This window comes from Nelumbo lutea, chromosome 8 (genome assembly GCF_056320005.1).
Source record: "Nelumbo lutea isolate HS-2025 chromosome 8, American lotus-T2T, whole genome shotgun sequence".
Taxonomy (NCBI): Eukaryota; Viridiplantae; Streptophyta; class Magnoliopsida; order Proteales; family Nelumbonaceae; genus Nelumbo; species Nelumbo lutea.
In genome coordinates, this window is record NC_142691.1 from 44,487,875 (window position 1) to 44,501,393 (window position 13,519).

Genomic DNA, 13,519 nt, shown 5'->3' on the forward strand with positions numbered 1-13,519 from the left:
CCCCCTTGAGCCCATAACATGGACCCTATGGGCCCAACACTTGCATTAAGTGGTCCCTAGGCCAAGCCATCTTAATAAAACCCAGGGACTATGGGCAGGTGCAAGATTAGCCCATCAGGTATTATCCTAAATGGTCTTACACTTAACCTCTCAGCCCTTAATGATCAAGCACAGCCCGACAAGAGAAGACCTCTCCCTCGGCTACAAGAAACAATGCCGCACTCTCTACTCACATGCATCCCGGGAATTAAAACCTTTTGAAAATCTTTTGAAATCGTACATATACATATATATATTAATTTTGCAAAACAAAATTCCAACGATTGAAATCAACTACCGGCAATTTGGTTTCCATTAGAGAGAGTGCATTCCCGATCATTACCTTTGTCCGACAAAGGGGCTGATCCTATCACTATGATCACTCACTCAGATGAATTCTCAGACTACCCCAACATGTCCAGGTTTTAACCCCACTAAGGATTTCACTGATTGACACATCAAAGACAGCCCGATCTGACACCTAGTGTTGTGTCATAATCGAGTCCAGGGGTTAGGTGTAACTTTCCAATTTTGCCCATCTGTCTCCAAGGTCTAAGACAATACTAGAAATCTGGTCTGGTTCAAGGGTTCAAGTAATCCCATACTGCATGTGCCTTGGGTCTTACTCTGATGGTTGAAACAAGCCATCCCAACACTTGGTGGCACATCAGTATCAGCCTTGGCAAGATAAATCTCCCCAGACTTATCCAATGGCTGTGAACATTTAAAACTAACACAAGTTTCTATAAGTGTCCAGTTTTAGGGTCTTACACAGAATTATACCAAACAACATGAATCAAACATGTACTTTATTTATTTACACTAAATGTCAAAAGTACATCAAAATGGATTGACGCTAAGGGCATACAAAATTGTCTAACACTAGTGAAGTATGATAATCAAGTTTAGGGGTTGGGTGTAACTTTTCAGTTTTGCCCATCTGTCTCCAAGGTCCAAGGCAATACTGAAAATCAATTGCCGACAGTTTTAGTTTCCATCAGAGAGAATGCATCCCCGATCATTACCTTTGTCCAACAAAGGGGCTGATCCTGTCACTGTGATCACCCACTCAAATGAATTCTTGGACTATCCCAACATACCCAGGTTTTGACCCCCTCTAAGGATCTCACTGATTGGCATATCAAAGACAACCCAATCTGATACATAGTGCAGTATCATAATCGAGTCTAGGGCTCAGGTGTAACATTTCAATTTTGCCCATCAATCTCCAAGGTCCAGGGCAATACTGGAATTATGGTCCAATTCAGGGTTTCAAGAAAACCCATATTGCATGTGCCTCAGGTCTAACCTTGGCAATTGAGACGAGCCACCCCAACCAACTAGCAGCACATCATTGTTAGCCTTGGCAAGATAAATCTCCCTAGATCTATCCAATGGCTGTGAACATTCTAAACTAACATGAGTCTCATACGTGTTTAGTTTAAGGGTATTACACAGAAACACACCATAATAACATGAATCAAATATGTACTTTATTCATTTACAATAAATGTCATAATGTACATCCTTCTAATTGGATCTAAGGGCATACACTGTCTAACAGCTCCCACTTGCACTTAGGTCCAATCTAGTATAACCCGGAGTCCCATACTTTGCCCATGTTTCTCAAACAATTTATGTGTTAATGGTTTAGTCAATGGGTCTGCTACATTTTCCACTGATGCTACCTTTTGAATCAGGATGTCCCCTCTTCCAACTATCTCTCTTAGTACATGGTACTTCTTCTCAATGTGCTTCGACTTCGAGTGGGCTCATGGCTGCTTAGCCTGAGCGATAGCTCCAGTGTTGTCACACAACAGTGGAATGGGTGATGTGCTAGATGGAACTACTCCCAATTCGTGGATGAATCTTTTCATCCATACGTCTTCTTTGGCAGTTTCACTTGCGGCAATGTATTCGGCTTTGGTTGTGGAATTTTCCATAGACCCTGTTTGCTGCTTTTCCAGCAAACAACACACAATCCTATCATGAAAACATCCCCAGATATAGACTTTCTATCATCTGGATCTGACTGAAAGTCGGCATCAGTATACACCTAGATCTATAGTGAGTTACCATCTAATATCAGACAAAACTCTTTTGTCCTTTGAAGGTACTTAAGTATGTTTTTCACAGCGATCCAGCGCTCCTGCCCTGGGTTGGCCTGGAACCTACTTACCACACTCACTACCTAAGCAATGTTAGGATGAGTGCACAGTATGGCATACATGATGCTCCCTACGGCTGAAGCATAGGGAACGTCCTTCATGCCCTCAATCTCCTCGGGAGTCTTGGGAGACATGCCCATGGAGAGAGTGACCCCATGCCTAAAAGGAACATTTCCTTTCTTGGAGTTTTCCATGTTGTATCTTTTGACTATCTTGTCAATATAAGCAGATTGGGATAATCCTATTATTCTCTTCGATCTATCTTTATAGAGTCAAAGACCCATTATATAGGAAGCTTCTGCAAGATCTTTCATGGAGAATTGCTGTGAAAGTCATACTTCACCGTAGTCAACATTCGTACACCATTCCCAATGAGTAGAATGTTGTCTACATACTGAACCAGAAACCTAATCTTATGGATTTCCTATAAACACAAGGCTCATCCGAGTTCTGCTCAAAGTCAAACATTTTGACAATAGAGTCAAACCGGATGTTCCAACTCCTAGAAGCTTGCTTAAGTCCATATATGGATCTATTTAATTTACATTCAGTTTTGACATCCATTCAGGAACATAATTTTGACATCCATTTGCCAAATCTCATAATCATGGTATGCTGCTACAGCTAGCAGGATCCAAATGGATTTAAGCATGGCCACCGACAAAAAGGTTTCCTTATAATCGATGCCCTCTTTCTGAGTGTACCCTTTCGCCACAAGACGAGCCTTGTAGGTCTCAACCTTACCATCAGGGCCCTCTTCCTCTTATAGATCCATTTGCAACCAATTGCTTTTACCCCAGGGGGAAGATCTACTAGAGTCCAAACTCCATTGGTATCCATTAAGTCCATCTCTCTCATGGCATCTACCCACTTCAAGGAATCTATGTCCAGCATAGCTTAAGTTATGGGATCCTCCTCATTGGTTGTAGCTTCCACCAGGTAACTATCCTGGTCATATCCAAACTGAACTAGAGGCCTAGAAACCCAGGTAAATCTTCTAGGTTGGTCTAGAACTTATGGGACAACTCCCACTACCCCTGAGCTCTCCTCATCAAGAACAATTTCCTGACAATGATTGTTCAGGATGTAATCATCCTCTAAGAAATGGGCATTTCGGCTACAGAACACCTTCTATTCTCCTGGGTCATAGAATAGGTAACCCACAGAGCCTTTGGGGTAGCCTACGAATAGGCAACGGCTGGTCTTGGATTCCAATTTGTTCGTACTTGATTTTTTAACGTGTGCTGGACAACCCCAAATCTTCAAGTGTCTTACACTTGGTTTCTTACCAGTCCAAAGCTCATAGGGAGTTTTCAGAATTGATTTGGTTGGAACCCGGTTCAGCATGTATATCGCAGTCTCTAATGCGTAACCCCAAAAGGATGTGGGTAACTCTGAGTGTATGAGAAGTGACCGAACCATATCTAATAAGGTCTTATTCCTCCTGTAGGAGGAGCTAATTGTGATACTATCCCATTGACCTTCAAGTAGTCCATGAATTCGTCAGAGAGATACTCCCACCTCGATCCGATCAAGGGGTCTTAATTTCTCTCCTTAACTATTTCTCAACCTCTTGTCTGAACTCCTTGAAATTTTTAAAGGATTTAGACTTATGTCTCATTAGGTAATCGTAACCATACCGAGAGTAATCATTGGTAAATGTTATAAAGTAAACGTGCTGGTTACGTGTCCTAACACTCATAGGACCACATACATCAGTATGTATAAAGTCAAGTGTGCCTATACATCTTTCAAGCTTACCGTTAAATGGTTATTTCGTCATCTTACCCTGAAGGCAAGGTTCACAGGTGGGAAGATCTTCAACAGTTAGAAAATCTAAAGGACCATCATTTACCAACCTTGTGATACGATTTATGTTAATATGGCCAAGTCGGTAATGCCACAGGCACGTGAGATTAACTGTATCACAGATTCTTTTCTTGGGGATATCATCTGACATAGTTTCGGCTATGTTAGTTTCTAGGGAAGGATGGAGAACATAGAGACCATTCTCAAGTTCTCCGTATGTGGTGAATTTGTTATTTCTTTTAACAGTAATCGTATTACCAAAAAGAATAGAATATCCATCCGCACACAATTTTGAAATAGAAATCAAATTTCTTCTTAAATTTTGTACATAAAGACAATCTTTTAGTACAATAGATCCTTCTCTGAAAAATAAATCTACGGTTCCTATTGCCATAGTTGCAAAACTTGTAGAAGTCCCCAAGTAAAGAGTTACTTCTCTGTCACTTAGTCTTCTGCTTATCCTGAACCCTTGCAGTGAGCTACATGCATGAATTGAAACCCCGGAGTTAATACACTAGGAAGCAGAAGTTACCAATAGATTGATTTCTATGACAGAGGATTCGAAATTACCTTGTTTCTTAGATTTCTATGACACGGGATTTGAAATTACCTTGTTTCCTAAACCCCTGCTTCTTAGACTTAGCATCTTTCTTCTGAGGCTTTCTCTTAGCCTTCCTCTTCTTCTTGCCAGATTTGCCTGCTTCAACAAGCATGGCAATAGGCTCATCCTTCTTAATCAGTTCCTCAGCCCTCTACAACATATTGTTGAGTTCCTGGATGCTAACAATTAGCTTATTCATGTTATAGTTCATGATTAACTGATGGAAGGAAGGAGGCAGAGAATTTAGGATGGCATCTACCTTCGTAACATGGTCAAGCCCGGATCCAAGAGCCTCAAGTTCATTGGTGTAACCCATCATCCGAAAACAATGGTCATGAACCTACTGGTTCTTGGACATCTATGCGGTCGTGAACTGTTTCAGGACCTTCTGACAAGTAGAAAGATTTTGCTCCTCATACATTATCCTTAGACTATACAATATGTCCTTGGACAATTCGATCTGATTGAATTGTCATTGTATCAGATTATCTGAGGCAATGATGTGGCAGCGGGCTAGAGAATTCTTATCTTCCCATTCCTGGTAGTCCCTCCTTTGGGCCTTAGAAGCCTTATCACCTGGACGCTCCGGGGAAGGATTCTTAGCTACTTTGTCTAATTTCTCAGAAGTGAGGACCAACATAAGATTATGCTACCAGTCAGCATACTTTCGGCCCTTTAGTTAGTTGTCATCCAACAGTTTTGCAAATTGACCATTTGCCATTTCTAATAAAAAGCAAACATTAGTCCACAACCTAATTTGATTCATGTTATCTACATAAATATGGATTTTAATCTATGTTCCATTTCCATTTAATCATCTCTGAGATTTCCCTCCCATCTCGATGACAGAGACTGCGAATTATGTCTTTGGAAATGTGGAAAATCACATAGGGTGAATGGAGCCAACTGTTTCAGCTGCATAACCCCACCACCTTTCTGTGAATGATCATATCCATTCATCGTATGAGCTTTCCCTTTGGCCTCTGTTAGACAAGGTTCCTTGCCATTTTAGGTTAAGCCATTCTATCCAGTGATTGCTCACCCATCATATTCGTGAGCGCCAAGGTACCGTGAGAGGGTCTTCCATTTTAGGATAGGCCCCTCCAACATCGGTCTATGACGCCCCTATCATCTTATGAAACATTCGAACAGATCCAGCAGCAAATGGATAGCCCAATTTTATGGTGTGTTTCCTCATTACTGAAGGACCCATCTTCACGCTAATGATGGAAGGCCTTTAGAGAGTTCATCATACGAATCTCACTATCACATGCACCCATATTTTAGGAGGGAACAATAGTTATGCCCTAGTTTAATTTAGGTCAAACCAAAGTGGCTCCCACTGACTTTCATAAAGCCAGATTTCGGTGGGCCCTAAACGGCTAGGGTTCTGCATAGTTCCTCTTCAGGAGGTGTGGGGCCCATCATGAAGGAAAATCATCCAATGATCTTTAGGGTCACCATGGCAATGATGTGCATTCAGCCATGGTGTGCGCAAGAGCCACTATCTTATCTACGTCAGTCAAGTACTTATGGCCCATGAACGTTGCACATCACACATCCATACATCACATGCAAGGATAAAATTGATCCAATCAATTAAAATCTGTAAAGCCCATCATTAAGCCCATAATAATTCATAATATTACTGATTAATATTATCTAGGTATATAGGCTGAATAGCAAAGAGCAGTTTGGCCCATATAGCTTTCATGTAGTTAATGGGCTTAAGCAATTTTAACACTTTAAAATTTGGCTTTACAGGTGTGGACCGAATTAGGTCTTGCAATTAAATATCAATCTCTTGACCCAAGAGTGGGAAAATAGGGCTGAGAACAACCCCCATCAAACAAACAAATTCGGTCCAACCAATTTGGTCCAATCTGGTTCGAATGGGTCTAGGGTTTGATTTTTAATTCAAGAATTGATCTAAAAATTAAATTACTGATTAAAGACAATCAAGAATCAGTACTAGGGCTGTTCGCACATCTGCTACCTGCAAAACATATGTTAGATTATAGTTTGCAGTTTCTCAAACTGCAAACCGCAGATAGCAAATTCTCAATCTGTGAAATCTCCTCCTTTAGCGCAATCAGCTTCGATCTTGAATAAAATAAAATAGAAAAATCCTAATTTTCTATTAGTATTACATCAGAACGAATTCCTATACATTCAGTCTAGAAATTAAAAAATTAATTACAGATCAAAAGTAAAAAAGACTTCGATCTGTAAAATTAATTACAGATCGAATTCCTAATTTTCTATTAATATTACTGCAAAAATGCAAATTTCCTACGCCAATAAAGACTTCGATCTCCACCATACGAACAGCCCATCAATCAAGAAAAATATAAAGAACCATTCTAAATATAATTCATATTTATAAAGATTTAATTTCAAATCAACAACCCTCAATCTGGAAACCAATTTCCCAGAAAATCAATTATCTGCGCAAATCGGGTAGAACGCCTTTTGCCCATTTGCGCAGTTTTAGATCTGATCTATTTCGGTTCGAGATTTGAACCATGGCTCTGATACTACTAAAGGGATGAGAGATCCATCATAAGGATAGCCAAACCCTGTAGGTAGGTAGGGCGAAATTTCAAAAATTTCTCTCACTCCCATGTGGGAATCATATTCCCTATTTTAGAAAATTGCATTTTCAAAGATCAATCTTGAACTTAAACCGGACAATATCTAAAACCAAAAGGTAGGAGAGGGATAAATCTGATACGGAGTAATAATAACTCCCAACAAAGGTGTTCACGCCCAAGGAAAATGCCAAAGACTGCTCCCACTGAAGTTGACACAGCGTAGGGTGGAGCAGAATCAATAAGTGGTTCTTCAGCAAGAATCAAACTCTTCAGCAAGAATTTGATGGAGGGTGAGTGAGCACGACTTCAAATCTAATACGGAGTAATAGTAACTCCCAACGAATGTGTTCACGCCCAAGGAAAATGCCAAAGACTGCTCCCATTAAGTCCATGTGCTCATTCAGCCTCCATACTACTGCCCAGTTGGGTGTCCTTGTATGGCATGGGACCCCAACATTGATCTATACATCAGCCACATGGGTTAAGCCTAGCCTCTGTTACAAGGCCTGGCCGAGTTCACTATAGGAGATAGTGAACCCCTGAGCCCATCACCATGGTCTCTTAATGGGCCCAACACTTACACTAAGTGGTCTCTGGGTCAAGCCACCTTATAAAAACCCAAGGACTATGGGCAAATGCAAAATTAGCCCATCAGGAATTACCCTTAATGGTCTTACACTTAACCTCTCAGCCCATAATGATCAAACACTGCCTGACAAGAGAGGACCTCTACCTCGGCTGCAAGGTACGGTGCTGCACTCTCTACTCACATGGATCCCAGGAATTAAAACATTTTGCAAATATTTTGAAACTATAATATATATATATATATATTGTATATCTCTATATAAATATATTTTGCAAAACAAATTTCAATGATTGAAATCAACTACCGACTGTCTTAAATTCCATCAGAGAGAGTGCATCCCCAATCATTACCATTGTCCGACAAAGGGGCTAATCCTGTCACTATGATCACCCACTCAGATGAATTCTCGGACTGTCCCAACATGCCCAGGTTTTGATCCCCTCTAAGGAACTCACTAATTGTCATATCGAAGATATCCCAATCTGACACATAGTGCAGTATCATAATCGAGTCTAGGAGTCAGGTGTAACATTCCAGTTTTGCCCATCAATCTCCAAGGTCCAGGGCAATACTAAAATTTTGGTTCGGTTCAGGGATTCATGAAAACCCATATTGCATGTACCTCAGGTCTCACCCTGGCAGTTGAGACAAGCCACCCCAACCAACTTGGCGGCACATCAATGTCAGCCTTGGCAGGATAAATTGACGGGTTGTCGAAGCCCTCAAAATTAGTGCTAGTCCCACAATAAAAACTTTTGCAGTAAAAGTGGTACTAGGTCGAATCCCATAGGGAGCTAAACAATAATCTCTCAACCGAATGAATAATATAACTGAGTGGGAAATTTAAAGGAACAAGAAAGCAATAGCAATATCAAACAAGAGAAAATCAGTCTTACCGAATTCTGGTTCAAGGGTTCGAGTTAGTCAATTGGCCATCGATCATAGGTAGACTTTGGTGGTCTTGCTATTCAAGCATTTAACTTTAGATTTAGTAGGATAGCCATAATAAACCTTGTGTTTTCCTAAATCAGCTGACCAAACCCAGCATTCGATAAACACTTATCACTAATCGACTGGGTACGATAGCGTTCCAAATTAACTAGTGATAGCATTAAGCTTTGTGAAAACAATTAAACCAAAATAACAATAATTGAGATAACTGCAATTATCGAATCTTGTTCCATCGATTCCCTTTAGGTTAAAACATGTCAATACATTGGTCAAAGGGTGTCATGAACAATTGACCCAGAAAGATATTAACCTAATTGCTACTTGTACCACTATTTGTGACAATTACGGATCACCGAACCATGGATAGTAGTAAGAAAATCAACATTAATTAATTTGTCAGATTAATTAACATTAACATCCAATGAAAATATGCAAAGAACCAATGAATACTTGAATTAAAAAGCAAGACCTTAAATTAAATACAGAACCTCACAATGACACAATCGAACCTCCCCCCTTGAACCAGAAAGGAAAAGCTTAGCTGCTCATGATTTTCGATCCTTCCATGCTTTGCTTCTTAATAGGCCGAACTGCTCCTCTAGGTGGCTGAAGTTGCTTGATGATCTATTGGATCCTTGGATTGATTGATGGATTGTTGGTTTGATGATTCTAGAGCTGGTCTGCCTCCCTCTTTATATGGCTAAAGGAGAGGGCTGTTTTCCAATCATTCTAGGAGATCAGCCTAAAATCCGGGAGTCCTGATCTGCTTTGAACTAATCCTATCATATCTCTTATCTAGTGATCTAATCCAAACATTCTTTTCTTTATAGGATTACATTCAAAATTTAAATCTAATAAGACTCTCTCCCTGGAGGTTACATTCAAAGTAGGACTCTAGGTTCTTGAATTCGAGTTGGGCTGCCTTATCTTCTTGGGCTTCTACAAGGCTCTTCTGCGAGTTGGGCTTCAGCTATGAAATGGGCCTGGCTACAAACTTGCTCCGACGTTGGGCCTGATTTCATACTCGATGCAGACCGTATCTGTCAAAACCCAAAACATAAACGTTGTGGGTCTTTCTCTTATCTTTCTAATGCCTCTTGAATTTTCCAAATCAGAGTCCGGAATTGAGAGTTATGCCCAGATTACTGACTATTGCCGAAACCGTGCAAAATCACCCAATTTGTTTTGTTTTCTTCCAATTGCCTTCTCGCTTGCCCTGAATCGAAATACAAGAGTAATGAGTCCATTTAAGTGCCAAATTAATGTAAAAGGAAGAATATTAGGAATTAAAAATAGGATTTTTGTTACTCTAATCAAATCCCCCCACAATTAAACTTTGCCCGTCCTCGGGCCAGGCAAAAGTCAAGCAAAACAAAAGAAACCAACTACTGATTTTCAATTTCTCTTTCTCTCTACATGAGGCCTGGTCCATTGCATGCTTTAGTCCAGACTTGGTAACCTTCCTTCTTCCATCTCTTTCTCCCCTTTTTCTTATCCACGAGTGATCGCAAATCACCATTCCTCATGGTCCCAAGTTAAATCGACAGTCAAGGAGACAAACCTTCCCGGCTGAAACTCCCTAGACTGAACAAGTACCCACTGCTTTAACAAACCAATTCAGCCAAATTCAATCACCCTTGCTTTCGTTTCTAGATGTGAGTACATTTTATGCTCCATCTCACATTAGTCAAGATTTTATTTTATTTTATTTTTTGCACAAGAATCATAGGGTCTCGCCGCCTGATCCATGAACTCATTGCTCGTGGTCTCAATATGCCTAACACAACAAGTTCTAGAATAATCAAACCATGTTCGACAGATATTTATGTGAAAATCAATCAAACCCTTATGCATCTTGCCTATTGATCAATTAAAATAATGAGGAGCCATATGCAGTCAAGAAAAATTTAGTTAGTCATGCTTGCATCCTATCCTATCTATTCAGCCTAAGCACATGATTCCTGATAGTTGAAATCATTCAAGGATAAGCTTCCAGGGAGTAGAAATTTCAAGAGGCAAGGTTAAGAAGTGATGAGCGAAGCATGCTAGGGTTATCCAAATTCCACCAGATTTTCTTAATCCCCCCACACTTAAGTTATACATTGTCCCCAATGTATATGGTTATGCATAAAGTAGAAGGATTTGGGGGTACTTCCCTATGCGCCTTGCTGGGTTCCTTCATATATAAAATCACTTCTAAACACAGAAATCAAAACCAAACAAAATTAACTAAACATAATGGGTTGCCTCCCACAAGCGCAATTGTTTAACGTCGTTGTGCTCGACGTCCTGCTTTGCTTCTTTAACCCGATGAATAACGAGGAATGTCCAACGAGATGTCTACCGTAGAGGCAACATTTGCATCCTCATTGAACAACTTCAATCGATGCCCATTCACATTGTAAACCTTACCTGTATTGAGACTTTTGATCTCTACTACACCATAAGGAAACACATTAGTAACAACAAATGGACCCTTCCACCCGGAGCGCAACTTACTTAGCATGAGTTGGAGTCGAGAATTGTATAGTAAAACCTTTTGTCCAATTATAAATTGTTTTCTTAAAAGTAAATTATGATGGAACAATTTGGTCTTCTCTTTGTAGATTTTCGAATTCTCATAGGCTTCTAACTGCAACTCTTCCAGTTCTTGTAATTGGAGCTTCCTTGCCTTGCCAGATTCTTCCATGTTCATATTGCAGCGTTTGATTGCCCAATAGGCTCTATGTTCAATTTCGACTGGCAAGTGGCAAGATTTGCCAAAAATCAACCTGTAAGGGGACACCCCTATTGGTGTTTTGTATGCTGTTCGATATGCCTAAAGTGCATCATCTAGATGTAGGCTCCAATCCTTTCTTCCCGGATTCACTGTCTTCTCTAAGATGGACTTTACCTCTCTATTGGAAATTTCAGCTTGCCCGTTAGTCTGGGGGTGATAAGCAGTGGCGATTCGGTGATGCACCCCATACTTCCTCAACAAGACTTTGATGGCTCTATTTCAAAAGTGGGTCCCTTGATCACTTATGAAGGCTTGAGGAATACCAAACCTACTGAAAATGTTAGATTTGATAAACCCTATAGCACACTTAAAATCATCAGTTTTGGTGGTCTTTGCTTCCACCCATTTCGAGACATAGTTAACTGCCAAAAGTATATAAACAAAACTACAAGAGTGAGGAAAGGGTTCCATGAAATCAATACCCCAAACATCAAAGATTTTGCAGACAAGGGTTTGGGGCATTTCATTCCTGCGAGATAGTGCACCTGTTTGTTGACATCTTTCACAATTTTTACAAAACAAGTATGCATCTCTAAATAGGGTTGCCCAATACAGCCCACTATCTAAGACCTTTCGAGCAGTTCTCTTTGGCCCAAAATGACCACCACAAGCATAGTTATGACAAAAGCTTAGAATCGACATATGCTCATTCTCAGGGACACACGTCCTAATCATTTGATTAGAACAGAATTTCCATAGATAGGGTTCGTTCCATACATAATATTTTGCCTCATACATGATTTTATTCTTCATGGATTTGCTAAGGTAATTAGGCAAAATTCCGGTGAGCAAGTAGTTCACAATATCAGCATACCATGGAATGATACCTTTTATGTGAAACAATAGCTCATCAGGAAACAATTCAAATATGGGTGAGGAGTCCTCATCTTTTACCAACCTACTTAGATGTGATCCGCCACCGAGTTTTCAGCTCCCTTTCAATCCTTAATCTCTAAATCAAACTCTTGAAGCAAGAGTATCCACTTTATCAGCCTTGGTTTAGACTCCTTCTTTGCTAGTAGGTATTTCAAAGCTGCATGATCAGAAAATACAATTAATTTAGAGCTAAGCAAATATGATCAAAATTTATCTAAAGCAAACACAATTGCTAATAGCTCCTTTTCAGTAGTTATGTAGTTGCATTGTGCAGCATTCAAGGTTTTTGAAGCATAGTAGATGACATGGATCCTCCCATCAACTCGTTGACCTAAAACGGCCCCTACCGCATAGTTGCTTGCATCACTCATTATCTCAAAGGGCAAGTTCCATTCAGGTGGTTGAATAATGGGTGCAATTGTTAATAGTTTCTTGAGCTTGTCAAATGCTTCCTTGCACTCATCACCGAAATCGAAAGACACATCCTTCTAAAGCAGATTGGACAATGGTAGGGCGATTTTTGAAAAGTCTTGGATGAACCTGCGATAGAAACATGCATGTCCAAGAAAGGAACGAACTTCCCTAACATTTGTAGGGTAGGGTAAGCTCACAATTAAATCAATCTTGGCCTTATCGACCTCTATTCCTCTAGTTGAAATAACATGTCCCAACACAATGCCTTCCTTTACCATAAAGGGGCATTTTTCATAATTCAAAACAAGATTTGTCTCTACACACCGATTCAGAATTTTACTTAAATTATTTAAGCAGTCATCAAACGAATCACCATAAATAGTAAAATCGTCCATGAACACTTCAATGCACTTCTCAATAAAATCAAAAAATATACTTATCATGCATCTTTGAAAAGTTCCTGGAGCGTTACACAGACCAAAAGGCATCCTTCTATAAGCAAAGGTACTGAATGGGCAAGTGAAAGTTGTTTTCTCTTGGTCCTCCTAGGCAATAACAATCTGATAATATCCTGAGAACCCATTGAGAAAACAAAAGAAGGCCTTACCTGCTAATCTTTCTAACATCTGATCGGTGAAGGGTAAGGGAAAGTGGTTCTTTTGAGTGGCCAAATTAAGTTTTCGAAAATCAATTACCATA

At 40.0% G+C, this 13,519-nt stretch overlaps 1 protein-coding gene across 1 annotated transcript; it reads right to left on the reverse strand.

Annotated features, from left to right (window-relative positions):
- Positions 1 to 11,053: 11,053 nt before the first annotated feature.
- LOC148843951 (uncharacterized) lies at positions 11,054 to 11,440 on the reverse strand. The gene has a single exon (XM_088959473.1). It carries the CDS (start codon positions 11,438 to 11,440, stop codon positions 11,054 to 11,056), a length of 387 nt encoding a protein of 128 aa, XP_088815599.1.
- Positions 11,441 to 13,519: the final 2,079 nt, after the last annotated feature.

Excerpts from the sequence above, each read along its gene's own strand:
- LOC148843951 (XM_088959473.1), bottom strand. The coding sequence starts at position 11,440 with ATGGAAGAATCTGGCAAGGCAAGGAAGCTCCAATTACAAGAACTGGAA.